At 42.0% G+C, this 22,266-nt stretch overlaps 1 protein-coding gene across 2 annotated transcripts; it reads left to right on the top strand.

The window, feature by feature from the left end:
• The first annotated feature begins 666 nt into the window (after window positions 1–666).
• ppp2r5b (protein phosphatase 2, regulatory subunit B', beta) lies at window positions 667–22,264 on the top strand. Of its 2 annotated transcripts, none has more exons than XM_054800185.1 (13): window positions 667–712; window positions 1,384–1,819; window positions 11,126–11,322; window positions 11,428–11,529; window positions 11,632–11,724; window positions 11,794–11,924; window positions 12,326–12,385; window positions 14,215–14,323; window positions 17,251–17,304; window positions 17,395–17,565; window positions 18,478–18,605; window positions 18,709–18,810; window positions 20,375–22,264. In XM_054800185.1, the coding sequence occupies exons 2-13, from the start codon at window positions 1,612–1,614 to the stop codon at window positions 20,595–20,597; spliced, it is 1,578 nt and encodes a 525-aa protein (XP_054656160.1). In that variant the 5' UTR covers window positions 667–712; window positions 1,384–1,611; the 3' UTR covers window positions 20,598–22,264. The 2 variants fall into 2 exon arrangements, with proteins under 2 accessions (XP_054656160.1, XP_054656159.1); XM_054800184.1 differs by lacking the exon at window positions 667–712 and adding an exon at window positions 1,206–1,294.
• The last annotated feature ends 2 nt before the right edge of the window (window positions 22,265–22,266 follow it).

The raw sequence follows: 22,266 nt of genomic DNA, 5'->3' as shown, positions 1-22,266 counted from the left end.
AAACTGCCCTTTAACTACTACTGATTTCGGTGACTGAATGTATATATTTGAACCAGTATATATAATTCTGACCCTGATAAAATCCAATCTAAACTCCCTGAAAATGTATGTTGTATAATCATTCCACCATGGAAAAAGAACAGCTCAAATAAAACATTAAGGGCCCTAGTCTAAGTCAGTGGAAGACATTCATATTTAATTTTATTAACTGGTGTATGTAAACGTGTGACCTGAACCGTACATGTTGACAAAGTTGATCAAAAAAGGAAATCAACAGCATGATGCATCCTGAAAGACTGTCTATAAAACGCCTCCTGCCTCAAACAGAAAACACTGGAACATATCTTGCATTAACATATTTATTTTTTTTCACCCAGTTGCCAATTTAATGTCGTTTTTCAAAATTCCTGTGCAATCATGCATGCATATTTACAAACACTGAAAGTAATAATACTTGTAATTAGCTTGTATGTTTTTTTTTTACGTTTGCTGCAGCATTGGTGGAAAAAGACAAACGAGTAGTCAATAAATCACATGCATTTGTTTCAGTGGTTGTTTTTCAACACGTCAAGCAAAGCGAGCAGGCTGCAGTTTAAAGGTAAGTCAGGAATATTGAGCACTGTTTCATTAAGCTGCTCTTTCATTAATTGCCATGCTGTCTTGCAGGGGAGACAAACAGCTACAAAACATGCCAGCAAGAGGAGGAAGAGTGGTAAGGAGAACAAATAAAATGGGGGAACAGTGGTGGGATTAGTCAAATAATCCAAGCACTCAAGCAGCAACCTGAGCATTTTAGCAATGTGCTCACTCCAAAGAACAGCGGTGATGTCAAAGTGTGGCCCATAAAAGCTGAAGCACCGAGTTAATAAAGCCTCGAATAAAAAGCAAATAAATAAATAAATGCATCCCATAGCGTCATCCGCAGTGTGGATGGAGCCTCTCCTCCTGCGCCACCTTGAAGGCGCAGGTGGAGTTCACATAACATCCGGTGTAGTCGTTTCATAGTAAAAGACATCACGGCGCGCTAGACTTTTTGGTACACAAATATTTCTAATCGGTTTGTGTGAATGTGCTGTTGAATAACTAATCTCTGCGTGAATTAAACGCACCCTGGTTCCCTCGTGAGCTATATGTTAATTTTGCCACTTGCCAGTGTTTTATCTTGAAGGGTGAAAAGATATATTTCCGTTTACGTCCACCCCTCACAACATGCGACTTGATGGTGCTCGCTGAGCCGTTGTAGGACGACCAGATAACGGATAACCGACACGGGAGCGGAACAAACACACGGGGGGTGGGCTGCCGTTGTGTGACAAAGAACATTTCAGGATTTTTGTGTGTGTGTTTTGTCTCATTGGCGAGCTTTTTGTTTCCTTGTTGAAGGAGGGGAGGGCAAGACTCATCAGCGGAGCCGCGCATGACGGCGTGGTGAGGCTTGTTCCCCCGCCCTGAGAACGTCTGGAGGACATCAGGGGGGGCCACGCCAGGGCTGATTAAAAAGGAGCAAGACAGAACCCTCACCTTGCCCCCCCTCCCTTTCCTCCCCCTTTCATCCTCCTCCTCCTCCATCGTCACCGGCCGAGAAGACATCTGTGGTCCAAGAGGGCCCCCATGCAGTCCCCCGCCATGGAGACGACCAAGCTCCCCCCGTCCAGCCCGTCCTCGCCCACTACAAGCTTCTCGGTGCCGTCGGCGGAGAAGGTGGATGGCTTCCCGCGGCGCTCCATGCGCAGGGTGCGCCAGAGGAGGTCCCACAGCTCGTCCCAGTTCCGCTACCAGAGCTCCCAGGTGGAGCTCACACCTCTGCCCCTCCTCAAAGGTCAGTCCAAAAACACCTCATCATGCACGTGGCCACTTCATTAGGTACATTTAATCGCATCCAGCACTGGAGAATGCAGGGTGGACCTCCACCGAGGCCCAACAAGCCTCATTTGGATTTATCCCACAGCATGTGAAAAAATGAGGACGCCACATTGTGGAACTCTTCTACTCTTGAACCGCTCCGCTCAAAAGGGTGAAAATTGGTCAAAACATGCACCCCTGCTGTGTTGCCTGCGCTATTATTTTTCTGACGAATACACCACATGGTGGTGCTGTTATTAAACGCCTACAGTCGGATTGGCTTGAAATTTCTCGCACAGCTCTACAAAACACCTGCTGTAACTGCATTCTTTAGCCCAATCGCCCCAAAATTAGTAGGGGACTGACAAGCACGTGTGTGAAATTTCAGCAAGATTGGTTGGAAAAACATGGCCCCCCATGAAATAAAACATTGTTGCAGGGGTGGGACTTAGCAACTAATTGACCAAAAATCATTGACCATGATGACAAAACTTAAAAAATATCTGTATTATATGTATGCTGGCATGTTACAAGGCATTTTAACCACAACCCATAGAGGGCGCCACAAATGTCATTTACAGTTTACGTGTCAAGTGTTGTAATTTGTACACGCGACTGTAAATAAACACAGGACAATTTTGTCCTCAGGACTGAATTTTACTGAAAAAAGTGGAGGAAAAATGGATCTGCGCCTTTTATCAAGATATTCACCAAGGTTTAGTGGTCACACACCTGCGATCAATTTGTATTGTTGCACAGGAATCGTTTAGCGCCGTGAATTGGCTCCACGCTTGACTGTGATCAGTGAATTTTTGCGAAATAGGATTCCTTGTTTATAAATGGAATATTTTCGTAGTTAGAGCAGAGAAAACCTGTTTACAACCTTCTAAATACAGTTTTTAACATCCCTATAGTCACTTTTATACTCTTATTACCCAATAAAGTAGACATAATAAGAGTAAATAAGACATTTAAGTCATAAATAAGAATCGTGCTCATGTGTGTTGCTACAAATCTGTTTCCTAGGGGAGCTGAGTGGCGCACAGACACAAAGTGGCGTCGGGGGTTCAGAGTTGAGTTTTAGCTTGCCGTGGGTTACTACAGCAAAGTAGCCCATGTTTTTGTTAGGGATTACTGTGCCTGTTGTGAGATAATTCAAGCCTGCAATAAAATCCTGTTGTTCCGGCAATCAAGTCCGGTGTTTGTGTGTCTTGCCGAACGTTATGTTAACAATAACTTTACTGGCACCTAGTGCCCACTAGTGAATACTACATAGCATTCGCAAAGTCTTTGAATGCATCTTCTAAATGCCTTATATTCGTAGTTTACTTCATTTAGCCATTTTATGCTTGACAGTGCTTAATTTACGCCAAAAAATATGTAAAATTTGCATCTGCATATCGTTTGACAAATAATACGCTGGATTCAACCACAAAACAGCATGATTTATGAATTTATATACTTTTGAAAAACCATGATTGAGTGAAGCCGCGAAATTCGAAGCGCAAAGTGGCGACGACTCATGAGCAGGAGGAAAACACCTTTTGCTGGAGGTCAGTCGAAGTCTTCAAATGTGAAAATCAAATCAAATCAAAATTGAAAGGAATAGCCCGAAAAAGAAAACGTAAAAAATTGTTGCTCGTAGGCAAAGACAATAAAAACTAATATAATAAAAAAAAATGTAAAAGTGATGTTGACTGACATTAAAATGCAATTTCAGTTTCCGGGAATGACTGTGATTCTCCTGGCCTGTCACATTTGTATGAATTAAAAACTGCATTCAATGTAAAATAAATAAATAAATAAATAAATAAATACAGGTAACCAGCTTTTGGACGGTCTTAGTGGACCAAAGATTGTTGTCTGCAGAATTGTGGGCGTTTGGCAGTTTAAAAAATGTTTGTAATAACCATCCATTTTCTATGCCGCTTATCCTAATTAGGCTTATCCTAATTAGGGTCGTGGGATATTTAATATTTGCAGTTACAACCTTCTCTGCCTTGACTCTTTATATTGAAACAAGACTGCTATCCCATCAGTGCTGTTAAACAGGTCAAAGAAATGTTTGTGATGTTGCCTTGTCGCAGCAGAAATACGCGGCTGCTTGCGTTTCACAACACACTCCAAAATGGGTCATTTTTTTTCCCTCTTTCTTTTACAATGTAACAATAAAAGGATTAGAAGGCAGATACGCCGTCATGCATGCACGTTATAAAATCTTAAAGACTGCCCGCTCCTTAAAACCAAATGTAATGTGGCACTGATGACTTCCTAAAAAAGAAAAAGAAGTGGCCCATCTTCAGCTGTACATTTAAACTTAAAGTGAAAAGGTTCTGTTCACTCGCAAAGTCAATCCTTTTACAAACTTCTTCCTGTTAGCATCAGAGCTAACCTGCTAGCAGTAGCAGCAAGCCTTCAAGCCTGCTAGCCTGTTAGCAATGCTTCGTATCAACTTCCCATAAAAACCTGTTTAGTCACCATATAGTAACAAATACATCTCTTTCTACAATGTTGGCCTCAAGCACAGAAAATTGTCAATATAATTATCAATGTAATGTTCAATATTGACCTCTGGAATTGTGTTAGCGTCAAAGCTAACCTTTTTGCGATCACTTGTAGCAAGGGTCCAGGGCTGCTAGCCTGTTCGTGTCCAGATCCAACAGAAACTTGCCTGTTTGCCACATATATTTGCTTCAAGCAGAGGAAACTGTCAATATTGGCCCCTGGAGTTGATGTGTTAGCGTCAAAGCTAACCTGCTTGCTGTCACTCAGAGCTAGAGTCCAGGCCTGCTAGCCTTTTTGCAATGTTTTGTTTTAACTTCCAACATAAACGTGCTTATTTTTCATACAGTACAATGGATCCCCACACATTCGCGTTTCAGCATCCACGGCCCCGCAAATTTGACTTTTTTTTTCCCACAGAAAATACATCTCATTCACTGTAAGTCTGTTATAATTTCTAAATACATGATAATACAGATAAAATGTAGAGAATACATGTACCACTGGTAGAAATCCCACAATATTTACATTTATATGTCTTTATGCTTCACTGATTGTGTTTTTTCATCAACCATTGAGATTTCGCACTTTGTTCAGCGGTCCTTGAATGCACCATAGTGTGTGCTTTGAGACACAAAAGCTACGGAAGCACTAGCTTCGACAGTCTGTCCGGCCTTCAAACTTGCAGTCAGGTGAAAAAAATAGACATTTCTGTGGTCGTATCAATTCCTCTCCATTTTTTACCATTTGCTGATCGTCACAGACCGTACCCCCCACGAAAAGCGGGAGTCTACTGTATATTAATGCAGCAATTTAACAGTAAAACTCAACCATCTTTTTCTACATGTTCAAACAGAAAAACATTTATTGACCTCTAAAGTGGATGCACTAGCATTAGCAATATTAGCCAGGTGCATCTGATAACCACATCTGTTTTAGTTTCATTTCAAAACTGTCCTATTTTCTTTGTTTCGCACTGTCAGTGCTTGTTATGATGTTCCTTATGATCAGTTTGTCGTGTTTTTGGTGATCTTGTGTGTTAGGCATGGGTGAGGCCAGCTGCTATTAGGTTACAGGCTTGCTTTCGTCTTGGATCAATTAAGAGGGGAGAGAGTGGGAGGAAGTGAAAGGGTGGAGGAATGGAGGGATGGAAGGAAGGAAGAGGAGGAAGTAAGTGGACATTAGGTCGTCAGAGCAATGCTGGGAGATACTACAATAACTGCAAAAAAGACACTTTGCAGTTATTGTAAAAGGTGTATTTCTTAACATGGGCACTTGTGAAGTGGCAACATGTATTATTAGAAGCACTGGATTATTTAAAGATGGGCTTAGTGCACCTTTTAATCCCTCACCATGACTCGGCCTTCCCTCTCCGTCTTTGTGTTGGTGTCCTTTTCACTGCTGAGTGTTTTTACAACCGTAAGCCTCCACTTAGTGGTTGTTTCTTGGCGCACACAATAGTCAGAAAGATTAGCCATGAGCCACCTGATGAGCGTCCATCCCATTGTCCAAAATGAATGTCCTGCCCTGGGATAGGCACAAACATTTTAGCTGCCCCTTCCCAGTTTTTAATTACATGCTTAGCGGTGCTCAAAAGTTCCCCAGCTATCGCTGAGCAAATGGAGCACAATTAGCTCCATCTCGAGGGAATTTAGTTGGATTGTCTTACAAAGTCATGCATTAGTAGTCAGCAGCGGTACGTTGGCGTGCTAGCATGTCGGCCATGTTTGTGGAAGTTCCATACAGTTTCCAGCAAAAATTCAAGAGAAAGCACCGCCACAAGATCCTAAGACTGCAAAATGTTCTAAATCGTGAAGAAATCACCGCTATTGTAAAAGTAATCAAATACAAATAAGTGAACAAACAACACAAACTAAGATTAAATGATTACCTCCATGTATTTTCTTGTTCTTCATCCCTCAACATGTCATTTTGAGGGTAGCGCGGCGGCCATGTTTGTTCAGTGCTGTTTGTTAGACCGTTCCTGAAAAACAATGTAAATTACAGCACTGGAAGATTACAAAATGTTGTTTGTCGTTTCCAAAGCGCCACTATTGGAATAGCATCACGTAAAAAGTCCTAATCAGCAACAAACATCAGTGAAATAGCGTGCTTGCTGGTGAGCGCTCACGCTAACAAACTGGTTAACTTAGCGTCCAAAGTGCGACCCGGGGGCGATTTGCGGCCCCCAGCTTGTTTTTTATTGGCCTACGGCACTTTGTAGGCAAAAAATGGGAAAAAACAGAGTAAAAAGGACACATGTCATGAGAAGAAGCTGAAATATCAATTTTAATAAGTGATAAAACAAAGTGTTGGCTTTAGATGTACAGTATATGTTTTTTAAAGCCTTTTTATAACATTACAAAATACATAAAAATATCAAAGTGGCCCCCTACATCCTTTGATTTTCAGTATGTGGCTCTCGGTGGAAAAAGTTTGGACACCCCTGGGCTAACTTGAAGAACACAAGCAAAGACTGTACAGTGGTACCTTGATTTTTGTTATTAATTCGTTCCTACGTTTCGACAAAAAACGATAGGTACCAAAACCAAGGCAATTCTTCCAATAGGAAGAATTGCGACCACTTACCCCCGGGTCCTCCTCTGCGCTGTTTGTATCCTGTCAGTGTCAAGATGGCTGACAGCAGGAGGCACCACGTACGAAAACATCGCTCCTGCTGTCTTTTTCCTTTCTAATAACGGGGCTGAGTGTTCCTTTGTTGTCATGACGCAGGCAGGTCACATGACGTTGGCGGGATGAGATTACTCACTCAAAGTGCTTCAAGTGTGATATTTACACCATCACGCTGCATGGTGCCTGCTACTATTCCTAACAGTCATGCAGCATTTTCCCTTCTCCATCCCCATGGAATCTTCTCCCCCTCTTCCTCTCTGCGTCACTGCATCCATGAGTGTGTTGGATGACATGACGGGATGCTGGCCGTCATCTCAAACATCTCTTCCTGCTTTCATGGAATTTGAAGAAAAGACGAGGGGGAGTAGGGATGTAGTGGGGAAAGATGGAGGGATGGGAATATCAGAGCGGGTGAACGAAGAGGGGGATGATGTCATCTTTTAACCCCTTGCTTTCTCTTCTTCCTCACTCTATATTTAGATGTGTGTGTGTTTGGATGTTCCTCATTCCAAATCACATCCTCCATTTTTCCCACGTTGTCTCTCCTCCTCCTCTTAAATGATGATTGTCTTTCATTTTATGTGTGCCATAAAGAAGAGATGCTCCATCCAAATCAAATACAGTGAAACCTGTTTATGTCGACACCCCGTGGATTGGCTGATGTCAACATAAGTGCCTGTCAACATAACTAGAATCAAAATCGAAACTAGCCATTGTTTGCACATTTACTTGTGCCTTTGGCCAGAGACATCAGGAGAACAGGTGAAAATACAGGATTTTTTTAACCTACTGCAGTTTGTTGACATGGTTTTCCGCCATTTCTGTGTAATTGTAAAGCTTTTTGTACATGCGCAAATCTGTCTTTTTGTGGCTAAGGTTATAAATAATAGTAAAAAAAAAATTGTATGTCGCAGCTTACTTTGCACTGAACAGGAAGCCACTGTGTGCATTTTTCATGCTGTGCATGCTGCTTAGCGATAATAATGAAATCAACAAGACAGTCGTCCCACGTCACTTCGAGGTACAAACATCACGCCCTCACTCTGTCATGATTTTTCAAAAACTAATAAATGATCACTGTTCAGTGGCTGACTATGGCCTATTGTTTAAAAATATGTATATTTTAGCAAATTTGACATACTCTTGGAAGCATAAAGCATAAGCATAAAATGGCTGAATAAACTAAAATACAAATATAAAGAATTCAAAGACTTTGATGAAATGTAGTATTCTACATTAGTCAGTAGGTGTCACTAGTAATGTTACTTTAATGTTTGGTGAGACAAGCACCAGACTTGAGCGCCGGAGCAACAGGCTTTTATTGCAGGTTTGAATTATCTCACAACTGGCCCAATAATTATAACATAATAAGCATAATAATAACACGGGCTACTGTTGTGGCCATAATCTAGCTAAAAGTCAACTCTGAGGCCCCCAATGCTACTTCCTGTCGACACATCCGGAACACATTTATTGCAAGACACACGAGCACGAGTCTCATTTTCTCTGATTATATATACCATATTGGGTAATGCGAGTATAAGAGTGACTTTAGGGGTGTTATTTCATGTCTAGAGGGCTCTAATAATGTTGAAAAAAAAGTTTCCTATGCTCTAAATATGAAAATATTTGATTTATAAATAAGGAATCCTACTTTGCTAAAATTCACTTATCACAGTTGGGTGTGAAACTAATTAACCGTAATAAACGAGGGATCACTGTACTACAACACATGTCGACATAAACTGTCCCATTTTTCATAGAAATGACCCCTTTGGGTGTCACAGTTTATATTGATAAAAGCGGTCGACCACGTATGCCAACGTAAGCAGGCACTTCTTTCGTAATAAGAACACGGTGGACTAGGACTTGACGAGTTGGTCCGCATTGATGGGTTGTTGCCACATAAGGAACAGCCTGAAGTGGGTTTCACTGTAATGTCAACAAAGACATTTAAAGTGTTCTTGCTCGGCTCAACACCCACAAACATTAGTTGATTAGTTTTGGCGTAATCCTGCCGAATAAATAATAGATCAGGAAGACCTGGGTTTGAATCTCCGTTGGGTGTCTCTGTGTGGAGTTTGCATGTTCTCCCCGTGCGTGCGTGGGTTTTCTCCGGGTACTCCGGTTTCCTCCCACATTCCAAAAACATGCATGTTCGGTTCATTGGCGACTCTAAATTGTCCATAGGTATGAATGTGAGTGCGAATGGTTGTTTGTCTATATGTGCCCTGCGATTGGCTGGCGACCAGTCCAGACTGTACCCCGCCTCTTGCCCAAAGTCAGCCGGGATAGGCTCCAGTATACCTGCGTGACCCTAATTAGGATAAGCAGCATAGAAAAACGACTTATAAATGACAAAACCTGCTCGGATTAAAACCCAAATTACCTCCACCAAGATGTCGTTTGTTTTCTTTTAGCTTGCATGTTTTTGCATAAACTACTCAACCCTTTCCAGGAAAACTTTGGAAATGGAAAATTTATGTAATTTTGGTGCAAATCTGGGTCAGTGTACAGATCTAGAATTTTTTCATAGTTTTGAACATGTTCTTAAAGCTCTCCTCAGTGATGAATGCATGAATCTTGATGATCAAATCCCATCGTCATCAAGAAGATGATGCTTCAAATTAGTATTGTTTGGCTTTGGAATTTTTGAAAGTCTGCTCTCGCTAATCATTGAATCAACATTTGTTCTGAGCACACGCACAGTTAGTTTGTGCGTTCTTACTGCCCTCGTCTTTTTCTCACCTCCTCAGACTCCCAAACACACACACACACACACACACACACACACACACACACACACGCTCTGTTTTTTTTTTTTCATAACCCCCCCTCCCCGAGCTTGTCACCTCATTCTCATCTTGTCTTCTCGATTCCAGCAGGACACGTCTTCATACAATTACTCATATACCAGTGCAATGGATTAGAGTTCACTTTCACTGTCTGCACAGAGAAATACACACAAAAAATGCTTTAATTTACTGGATATTATCTGTTTATTCCATCATTTTTCACTTGTAGCTGCTTTGCATGGAAATTTGCTTCATTTCCAACAGTCTACACTGTCCACTTAATTGAATAATAACGATAATGACAATGAAAGAACATAAAAGCACACACTGTGTTCACTTTGCAATGGATTCAACAGCTATCAAATGATAATGTGATGATAGTTTTTATTTCTTGTGACTTTTCATGTCTTCGCACTTGTGCCATCAATTCAAGACACATTCACTTTTGGAAAAAAAACACCGGAATTTGCAGTGGTGAAATTTGTTTTTTATGCGGGGCGGAGGGTGTCAATTCTGAGTACGATGTTTTAATCGTTGGGCAAGCAGCACCAGCAGGTTGCTTGACTGTGACAAACACACCCCTAGAATGAAGGTGGCAGGTAATAGGACTGAAATACATTGGGGAGGGAGGTGTGTGTGTGTGTATGTGTGCGTGTCAGGAGTAATAGTCCTCTCATTACCTCAGAGGGACATTTTGTCCTGTCAAATCCATCTCCAATAACTCCAACGTTCAGTCCATTTGATTTAAAGAACAATAACAAACATATATTGTATATCCAGTTGAGGTCAGAAGTTTACATACACTCATCATGGGAATGAATGTCATATCCATTTTGGAGCTTGGCAAAGTACTGATTGTTTGAATTGATGATGTTGGAATCTCCTGTTTCTGAATGTATCCAAAACACTTTCCCAACTTCTGCTTCTTAGATCTTCACTGCGTTCCGTGGACTGGCCCATTGTTCTGAGTACTGGTCATGCCATAAGTGCTGTCGAAATATGTTATACTGTCAAAAAGACACTGTCAGCTGCAGTCAATTATGAGGAGTAACCAGAAGTTTACAGCACTTGCCTTTGTCAAGTGAAGACATTCTGGAACCTTTGGCTCCACTTACTATACGTTTTAGGTGACTGTATGTATATATTTGATCCAGTGTGTATACATTTGACTGTATATATGAGAGAAAATCCAAAATAGTTACGAAATTTTGCATACAATTCTTGTTCTTAAAAATGTCCCTTGTGTAATCTTTCCACCCTGGAAAAAGACCGGTTCAAATAAATATTAAGGGTCCACTGTTGATGTGAGTTCATTCCGAGTGTATGTCAACTTTTGTCCTCCTTGTGTCCAGACGCCCCTGTGGCCGAGCTCCACGAACTCTTCTGCAAGAAGCTGCAGCAGTGCTGCGTGCTCTTCGACTTCCTGGACTGCGTGGCTGACCTGAAGGGCAAGGAGATCAAACGTGCGGCTCTCAACGAATTGGTGGAGAGCGTGGCCACCAGCAGAGGAGTCCTCACAGAGCCACTCTACCCGGAGATCATTAAAATGGTAGGCAGGGAGTGCCTCCATATCCTAGAGGGACACAGCCGCTGCCTTTGAACTCACCACCTTTTCCTATCTTGCCGCTATTCCACTTTCGTCTTTCATACACAGATCTCTGTGAACATCTTCCGCACTCTGCCACCAAGCGAGAATCTCGAGTTTGACCCCGAGGAGGACGAGCCCACACTGGAGGCTTCCTGGCCGCATCTTCAGGTAAAGCAGGCTATCAAAAAAGTGCTTATTTTGGCACTGCAGATAAACTCGGCTTTATTGTTGTTGTTGTAATGACAACAAGTCCTGATGCTTTTGCCTCAGTTGGTGTACGAGTTCTTTCTGCGCGTGCTGGAGAGCCCGGATTTCCAGCCCTCAGTGGCCAAACGCTATGTGGACCAGAAGTTTGTCCTGCAGGTAAATCCTCTTTCTTCTCCCACACTTGACTGTTGCCTGTCAGTGGCAGTGACGCTGCCGTCTCTTTAGCTCCTGGAGCTCTTTGACAGCGAGGACCCCAGGGAGAGGGAGTACCTGAAGACCATCCTTCACCGTGTTTATGGAAAGCTACTGGGCCTCCGAGCTTACATCCGCAAGCAGATCAACAACATCTTCCTCAGGTAGCTGCCTTTTTTTAAAAGGCCTCCAGTTATTTATCATCACAGTACACACAAACAGACCAACAAGAGATTTTACTCATCTTTTTACACAGCATAAATAGTCGTAACAATGCATCATTTCATTTTGATGCTGTAAAAGTGCACACAAGAGGTCCTCTGTCTACATACAAGTCCCGTTTCTATAGCACCGATGATTCTTTGACGCAATGCCATCAGAAAAGTCTGCCTCATGCTTGGGAGACATCATGAAAGGAAAAAAGTTAATTAAAAAGAACAAAAGCGACGTTGTCCTTTCTTCAGTGTAGCGGGTTACTTGTTGTACAGTATTTACAGTTTGCGGGCACGCACAAGGACACGCCGGTACAGTTGTCATTGTCTGCATGATGTGTGGTGTTCTCCAGGTTCATATATGAAACTGAGCACTTCAATGGAGTTGCAGAGCTGCTGGAGATCCTCGGCAGGTGAGTCTAAAATACATCACGTCATGCATGCAAAAAACAGATCCATTTAACCCCTAAGAGATCCGTTACATTTTGTTTTCAAGCCATTTTACTTGAATGAAGAATGTTTGTCTTAACATCAACTCACGTGATCCTTTTTTAAGTTTTCAATTTGGACAGCTGGCTAAATAACTGGCCTTTAAAAGGTTAAAACCCCCAGAAATATAATTTATATTTGATATGCATATTTCAGGCTGAAGTAGTTGAAAGACTGGCTGACTGGAAAACTGACATTTTTGGTGTAAAATGTGTGAATTTGAAGGAACTTTTAACACATGTGCTGTTGCTGCGTTGCTGTTTATTTTTGTTGCTAGTTTTAACCTTAATAATAATAAGCCACGAACAGATAGAGTTAGGAGAAAACAAATTCCCAAAAATATGAATGAGTATTATAATAAATGAAGATGATTGGGATCGGGGATGTGTGCAGAGGGATGAAGGTTGAGGATGACTCCCGTGTTGAGAGGGAAAAAAAACTTGTTAGCGGATGAGGGAAGGAAGGAGGGAGCTAGGGAGTTGGAGATGAGTCACAATCGAAGCGAGGAAGCTGCAGAAGATGCGGAAGAGGAGAGAGAGGCTCGCATTCATGATGCTGGTAACAGAGGTATTTATAGCTCCGCCCACACCAGCGAAAAGGACAGGGACGAGCGAGGGCGGACACGCTGGATGAACGAGTGGGAAAAGAAGAGAGATTAGAAAGCGGAGATGCTACCGGGAAAAATACCCAGTAATCATGGGAATGATGCTGAGGGAGCTTTAGGCGACGTTTAGCACCCACTCGCTGCCTGGCTAACGCTTCGTTAGCTTTCCAACACACTCTGAGCACGTCACGCCATCCCACTCACAAACATACGCACTCAAGTGAAGGCCCTCCACTGTAATTATAAAAATCTAAATAACCAATTTGTTGTTTGTATTTGAGTAAAATTGACATTTTAATAATAATAATAATATTTCCATTGTTTCCCACATGACTGCAACCTATTTGTGGCGGTGGTGGTGGGGGATCTGGATGGTGTCACAGTCTAATTTGCATAATTATGCATGACGCATGGGCATGTCATTTTAAAAAAAAAGCTAAACATATACCTTTTTGCTCTATTTTTCCATTTTTGCTGTCTTTTTTGGGTTATTTCTACAATGTGCCACAGGCCCATTAAAAAAAACGTGGCAGTAAATGCATGACGCAAGAAACACCTCCTGTCTTGCACTTTTAGTGCACACCGCCTGGGAATTTGGAGCAGAGTTACAATGTATAACAGGTAGCGCCAAACGCATTCACGATGCCTCAAATTCATTGGTGGCAGGCCACCATAAATACATAAAAGTATGGAAAACACTGATTTATCAAGCTACAAATAGCACGGTTGTTGTGGCGAGTACCAAAATATATTTTTGGCACCCTTGCGTAACGGTACCAAACTTTTGTGTACCAAAAAGTGAAGGATGTGATAGATGTGATACATTTTCTACAGTAAAGATCCTAAAACCAATCCAATGTACTGTAGGTCAGTAGTAGATTGATGTAAGTTTATAGCATATAGTTATTTGTGTAATACAGTCTCTAATTAATTTTATTTTGGTATAGAAGATGGATGGATGAATGGATAATATGCATTTGGACACCCCTGGCCTAAAGGTTGCTTCAAGTTAGCCTTCGTACTGACATTTATCTGCCAAAGTCCATGTGCACATATTCTATTTTATTTTGTTGACATGAAGGAAATGGAAGCATACATTTTAATGACCAATCTCCACACGTATATGCTAATCACTGATTGCCATTCCAGCATCATAAACGGCTTCGCTCAGCCTCTGAAGGCCGAACACAAGCAGTTCCTGGTGAGGGTTCTCATCCCGCTGCACACGGCAAAGTCCCTCTCCATCTTTCATGCACAGGTAAGTCACACTCACCATTTATGTATTTAAACAATATATTAGCTCTGTACAGTATCTCTGGTATGGTACTTTTTTTTTTACTGGAGGTTAATTTTTTTTCATACTTTTTAATACATGACTTCACTTTTGTTTCACGTTGTTTTTTCTTTCTATTCCTTCATGTTTTTTGTTGTTGCTGTTCTGTTGGGCCGGTATTCATATATTACCCAAAAGCCGCCACTAGACGGCAGAATTTAGTCACAAACCATAACGCACTAGTGTTTCTTTGTGTTTCCGTTGTGTAGGCAATGCAAACACGAGTGAAACACCGCTGCAGCACTTTTTAATCATCTCAATAACAGCCCTGAGACTGTTTTTAAGGAGACAGGTGTGTCATCTGCACTGAAACGTCACTCCCAGGAAGTCAGGAAGAGAGTAGAGATGTTCCCAGGGGGTATGGAATTTTGGAAAGTTGCTTGAATATCAGTGATGTGTTGGAACTGGTGCTAATTGTCTATATAAAGACACATCATGAGCAGCACATAAAGCTGTACAGGTGCACAGACCTATAAGAGAACATACTAGTGTTCCGATTAGAATGGTAGTGTGTACAGGATGTCCTCAGTTTATGCAGGAGTTCTGTTCCTACGATGGCCATGTGCAACCTTATACCTAAATTAACTCGCACTCTACGCAGAACACATGAAGGACATATAAAACACAGGAATAAAATGATTAAACACAAGAATGAAATGAAACGAAGAACAATTCTGTACTTTTATCCCTGTGGTTGTCTTGCACACTGGAAAGGGCGTTGCAAGGGAGGGAGTGACGGGTTTATTGGGAGGAGGAAGTCTCAATAATGAGACCACGCTGCTTAGTTATCACTGTCCATTACATAGGAGCAGATACTTTCACATTCCAAAGATAACATCTTTATCCATCATGATAGTCCAGCGGGTTAAACCAGTGCTCCTCAAATAGCCGGGCGGGTTCACCTGGGGGGCGAAGCTGTGAACTGTCAGGGAGAGGCGTGAGGGGCAGGGAGGAATTTCAGTATTAGCGCGGTCCTGCCAACATGTATGAATGTGTCGTCCTCGGCATGCAATTTGACTCTTGAATACGCTTGAATGCTTCACTGCTCTCCATTTGTTGCATTTCGCTGGTTTCAGTTTCGAGTTCAGTCTGTAGAGTAGATGAATAAATAGACAGATATCAGTTTCTCAATAGTATTTCAAATCGGGGCGGGAGCGAAAACATTTTTGTCCCCCAGTGGGAAAATAATTGAGAAGCACAGTCTCAAACCAAGCATGTGATCAATGTTAGTCGCCAGTTCTCCAACCTTCTGAGCATTTTAGCATGTCTAATTGGACTTCATTTTTCACTTTCCTTTTCGTTGACGCGTTGCGATCAGAAGCGTGTGCCTCACGCTTAGGAGACAGACTGAAGGGAAAGCTTTGCACAGGTCCAAATCTTACGAATTACGCCTTGCATCCTCTAACAAAGCCAAGTTGAATAGGTGTTGATATAAAGGAATAAAAAGTGCTCGGTTTCTTAGCTGCCATCTGTGTTTTTGAGCTTCCTATGCCACCGTTGCTTCCGAAATGAATATGTGCCCTGTGTGCCACCTGACACCTGCAAATTGCACGTTATTAAAAGTGTGTCTGTCTCCATAATCCGTCGCCTGACAACGACCTCCCGCTCTCTCAAAAGGCCGCCTTGGCAACAGAACCCCAGCGTCATGTTTACCCCGGCGAGGCTTAATGCTGACTAAGACTTAAATGAATAATTATCTTTTAAATAGCTTGACCCATCAGCACGGTTATTCTAATCCTCCTGGCATCAAGGCGGCTTCCCTTCTTTCTCCTCTTGACTTTTTAAAAAAACTTTTTTTTTAGCCCAAAGTCAAGCTTTGCAGAGAAAGAAAGCGTTCACAGACGCCATCTTTTGCATGTTCATGCATTCACACAGCAGTGAAGGAACATTTACCCTGCAACGTTTTAGCGTAGTGATGGTCCACGTAACCAAAACAACTCCAGGAAGCTGCGGATGACCCATCGTTGACCCGCCACAATAAAAGATGACTTTGTATGCTTTTATTTTTAATGACACCATTTGCTAATTGATGTGGAAGTCATAAAAAGAGTCAATAGTAGTCATTATGTCAAGGTGGTGTCAAGTCTGTCTTCTTAGATTACCCTCAGGGGGAATCGTGTGTGTGTGTGTTTGTGACATCAGTCCTTCCGAAGTAAACACAAGCACATACAACCCCTGTCGCCACGGTGCCCACTCGCAAACGGCAACCGGCCCGCTTGGGAGGAAGGAAGCAAGGGAGGGATGAACACAAAATACACACACGCACACAACCGATTGTGTTACTGGAAGATGACTCTTCTATCCCCGAACTGCTGCACATACAAATGTGTCAAAACATGCACCCCTACTGTGTCGTCTGTGCTATTATTTTTCTGACAAATACACCACTTGGTGGCGCTGTTATCACACCATAAATTGGATTGACTTGAAACTTCTCAGACAGCTCGATGCTTGCTAAAAAAAAAAAAACACCCACTGTAACTTTAGAGTGGTTCGTCCAATTACCACAAAATTTACACACCTTCAGGGGACTGACAAGCACATTTAAAGCAAACTTAAACACGGTTGGTTGGAAAACGAGGCCGCCATCAAGCAAAACGTCTTTGCAGGGACAGAGGTGGGACAACAACGTGTCTATAAGTCATTGAGCATTTGTGTTGTGATTATAAATATACGTATAACATGTGTGCTAGCAGGCCTTACACCATAATCCATACTGTCATTTACACTATAGTCGTGTGAAAAATGGTGTTCCAAAATTTCACTCAGCCCACATTCAACTCGAGATAATAATGCTCACTTTGGATTGACCCCGCTAAATAACATGTTCTTTATGTGTTCTCCCTTCACAGATGGCCTACTGTGTGGTGCAATTTATGGAGAAAGACGCCACCGTGACTGAATTTGTACGTCTCCGCAGGTTTTTGCTTCTCAGCTGAATCCGACAATGCTTAAAACACGTTTGCTGTTCCATCATGCGTCCTTTTTCACGTCAGATCATCCGAGGGCTGCTTAAGTACTGGCCGAAGACGTGCACGCAGAAGGAGGTGATGTTCCTGGGTGAGATCGAGGAGATCCTGGATGTCATCGAGCCATCTCAGTTCATCCGAGTTCAGGAGCCGCTCTTCAAGCAGATCGCAGGCTGCATCGCAAGCCCTCACTTCCAGGTGAATGCCACGTTGTCCTTATTTAGGATTGGCATGAGTCCTCAATCAGGCTTTTGACTGCCATCCAAGCTGTACACTGACTACTCTAAATTACATCCAAGTTGACTTGACAAGATGTAATAAAACCTTTGTTGAAATGTGAGGTCTGGACTTTTAAAGATGCAGTCATCCCTCCTTTATCGCGGTTAACTGGTTCTAGACCCGACAGTGATAAGTGAAGTGGGATTCCTTATTTACAAATGGAATATTTGTGTAGTTGCAGCATAGAAAACCTGTTCATGGCCTTTTAAATGTTTTTTTAAACATTATTAGAGCCCTCTAGATATGAACTAACACCCATCATCACTCATGCTCGTACGTGTTGCTGTAAACGTGTTCCCTCGGGGATCTGAGTGCTGGACTGGCAGGAAGTGACATCGGGAGTTCAGAGTTGAGTTTTAGCTTCATGTAGGTAATGGCCGCAACTGTAGCCTGTGTTTTTGTTATATTGTGCCTGTTGTGAGATAATCTGGCGATCAAATCTGGCGTCTGTGTCTCACCAAGCATTCCAGTAACACTACTGACACCTAGTGACCAGTGTAGAATACTACAGCTCATTCACACTGTCTTTCAATGTGTCTTCCGAATGTCTTATATTTGGATTTTAGTTAGTTTAGCCATTCTTATGCTTGAAAATGCTTCATTTAGGCAAAAATATATATACAATTTGCATCAATATGCATATTTGTTGACTAATAACAGGACATATTCAACCACGAAACAGCATGATTTATTGATATATTTTTGAAAAAGAAGCCGTGGAATTCGAACCACGAAGTGGGAATGGACGACTGTACTGCCACTGTTTGAAATACATATCCCGAGCGTGACGACTTACACAATATTCTACTTGTATTCATACGTGTGCTTTAGGTGGCCGAGCGCGCCCTTTACTTCTGGAACAACGAGTACATCCTGAGTCTGATCGAGGAGAACTGTCAAGTCATCCTGCCGCTGGTCTTTGCCACCCTCTACAGAGTCTCCAAGGAGCACTGGAACCCGTAGGTGGCACCCATTTGGCTTTAACGTCGTTAAGTGCTGGAATACATGATCGAGCTTGGTCACAGCTCAACGAGCACTAACATTCCAGCTGTTCCCCTGCAGAACCATCGTGTCTCTGATCTTTAATGTGCTGAAGACCTTCATGAAGATGAACAGCACATTGTTTGAAGACCTCACCGCCTCCTACAAAGCGGAGAAGCAGAAGTGAGTGTGTGCGGATGGACGGGTCAGTCTTTTTTGTCAGATGTCCCATGATAGTGTTTTGGACGCGTCTTGTCCTTGATGGTGGAATTTAGACAGTTTAAAAGTGCTTTTAGTAAGCCCTACTGGGAACACGCCGTTTTGTGTGTCTGTAGCTTCAATGAGATTGAGCTATTTAGCTGTGTTTGTCTCCAGGAAGCGCTATTGTGCACTTTACACACTGTAACGCTGCACCTGTCCAACGTAATAGATGCATATATTACATACAACAACATAATGTTAAGGAGTGGGACAGGAGGACACAAACACTTGCAACACTAGCATAGCTATGTTAGCTACAGTGCTAACATTCCGCTCACATTTTAACAGCAACATCATGCTAGTCTATTTGCTGAGTAAAAACAAATGGTCAACATTACGGCTGCCACATCTGTAGATGACTGACTGATAGTCGGCAGAACTTTATTTTAAGATGTGTAGAGAAGCCTCTTTTGTTTTGTTTACAAGTATACATGGGGATGGCCATTTGCAGCCCGTGGCTGTTTTTTTATTGGTCCACAGCACGTTCTCAAAATATGTGTTAACAAAAAAACTAAAAAAAAAACAACAGCAGCAAAACCGGGAAAAAAATTACAGCAATAAAGTGAAAATATTAGACAAAAAGGGTTGTAATTTAACATCTTGATTTTACGAGAATATCGTTGGAATATGACGAGGAAAAATAACGCAATTTTAGAAGCATGAAGTTGAAATGTTAAACAAAAAAGGCCTGCTAATATCACGAGAAACAAACAAAACCGTCTAATAAAGTTGCAATTTTTTTGTGAAAGTTTAAGTTTGCAGAAAAAGTTCTGATGTTACAAGAATAGAAATATTAAGAGAAAAAATTTTATTCTAATGAGAGAAAAGTCGTAATTTTACAAGAATGAACTTGTGATATTATGAGGAACAATTATGTCATTTTAGAACCATAGAGTTGAAATATTAAAGAAATATATATATTTTTGAAGTTGTAATATTATGAGAAACAAAGAAAACTAAAATAATGTGGGAATAAAGTCATAATATTACAAAAAAAAATGTATTTAAGAAGGAAGTTGAAATATTTGGAAAGAGGAAAAAAGGAGCAAAGAGCGAAGTTCATGCTAATAAAACGCTTTTTCACCTATATCACAAAGGTGAGATGCATTTTTTTCTTGAGGTATATATAACTTCTTAGCATATCTACATGTGTTGCTTTACAAAATATCAAAGTGGCCCTTGCATTCTTTAATTTTTCAGTATGTGGCCCTCGGTGGAAAATACCCCTGAGCTAAGGGCAGGTCAGAGGCCATATCACGACAATGAAGAAAGAAGTTTTTCCTTAATGACGTCATGAAATTGAGCGTTTGAGTGCCTTTTTTCTCAAAAGTGGAGCAAACAAGGGAGGAAGATGATTCATTTTACTCCCATTTGATTCTCATAAACAGGCTCTGGTGACACATGCCACTGGAAGATTATCATTAAAGAGTGGCTTTTGCATAATAGAGGACCTTTTTAATAAGGTGTCCTCATGTTTCTTCCACAGGGAAATGAAGCGGGAGAGGGAGCGTGCTGAGCTGTGGCGAGGCCTGGAGGAGCATCAGGAGCGCTGGCTACAGATGCTGACTGAGGCCGCCCGCAACCAGCGCAACCTCCAGGATCGAGGCGAGAGGGAGGATGCGCCACCTCGCGCGTCCCCGCAGGCGGCCCGCGCCGACCAGCCTGAGGCCCAGCCCGGCAGGGGTGGCCCAGGAGAGAGCGCCACCTAGGCGCAGACGTGGCGGTGGTGCTCAAACACTTCAGACAGAAAGAGGTACAGTGGAAACCATTTCAGTCAGTCCTGCTTATGTCGACAACCTGTCTATGTCGATCCACTCATCAATTCCCAGTCCACCACGTTCTTATTGTTAAAAGGTGCCCGCTTACGTTGATGTCGACATCAAATTGGAGACCCAAAGTGATCATTTCTGTGAAAATGGGTCCGACATACAGTATGTAGTAGTGTTGTCTGCTTCACCCTTATTGGTAAACAGTGTGAAACGGTAACAAAGCTACTGTCTAGTTGCACAGCATTACAACGTCACAGAGTGACGTCCTTCCACCGGAAGAAAGCTGTTCCCAAGTATGAAAGCTTTATTGCCACTGGAGTTAACACATGCGATTAAACTATCACAGCAACTCTGTTAGATAAGAGTATCATCAAAACACGAGAATCTAATTCAAAACATGCACAAACGGAAGAAAAACTTGTCGGCAAACAAAAATCCTCCGTTATCACCCATTCTCCCTCCATTCTCTCCGGACAAAGTCACAAATAAACGTACAAGCAACGGCTAGTTTCGGCTTCGGTTACGTCGACAACCTTCTGATGTCGATGTCAGTCAGCCGTCCCGATGGGCGTCGACATAAGCGGGTTCCACTGTACAAAGCGAGTTGATATTTTAGTGTTCGTGTTTCTTTTTCACATTGTCTTAAAAGGTACTTTATATCGATTGTTTTTGTATTCTGAGGAAAACAAACCTGATACTGAAACTTTATTTTCTATTCGATGAGGAAATGTCATTTTGTTTGAAGGCAAGTGTCAGGTTTGTGTGTGTTCATGTGTGCGCGCGTGCGTGCGTGCGTGTGTGTGTGTGTGCGTAACATTGTTTACATGAGAATGTATCATTAAACAAATTGATTGTTAATGAACTACCTTTTAACCAAATAAGTCAAGTTTCGGAATCCAAGTGTCAAGAAGTATAATCATCGTGCTAGAGTTTACACAGACACAATGCAATTCACTTTCCATTTTCTTTGGCTCCTTTTTGGACTGCAGCGAGTGGGGACCTACTTTCCTATTTCAAAAAGAAATGCTCATCGTCCCCTGGTGGCTGGAAGGATTTATTTGATGCTGCGGATTCTCTTAAACTACGCCCCAAAAAACAATTTAGGCCAAACAAAACAAATTAAATTTGACGCTAAACATGATCTTGCTGTCTTAAATGATTTTTTGTGATTGTTTTGCATTACAATTCGATTGTTCTACAACTCTATGTGTGTGTGTGTGTGTGTGTGTGTGTGTGTGGTCACGTCCATCTCTCTCCTTCATGCCCCCTTGTGGCGGCTTTTATCACAGAGGAGCGGGGAAGGGTGGGGGATGTTGGAGACGGACGAAAGTCATAGATGTAGACATGCTAGAACGGCAATAAGTCAGTCAGTCAGCGCAGTGCGAGCGTCGTTCCCAATGCATTCTAACGTAGCAATTTCACTCAACTCCTAGATTTGCACTGTCCCGATGCCCGACGAGTCTGTGGTTGTTGTCTTCTTCAAGATGAAAAACTTGTTTCATGACAATAAGAGATCTTCTTCTGAGAGGAAGCCGATGTATATTTTGGGCGGGTGTTTTTAAGTTGAATGTAGAAAGGATTACTGTAAGTAATGTTAGACTGGAGGGGA

The sequence above is a fragment of the Dunckerocampus dactyliophorus genome, chromosome 15, assembly GCF_027744805.1.
Source record: "Dunckerocampus dactyliophorus isolate RoL2022-P2 chromosome 15, RoL_Ddac_1.1, whole genome shotgun sequence".
NCBI classification, from domain to species: domain Eukaryota; kingdom Metazoa; phylum Chordata; class Actinopteri; order Syngnathiformes; family Syngnathidae; genus Dunckerocampus; species Dunckerocampus dactyliophorus.
Note: the sequence above shows the minus strand (reverse complement) of the source record. Positions and strands in the feature narration are given on the sequence as shown.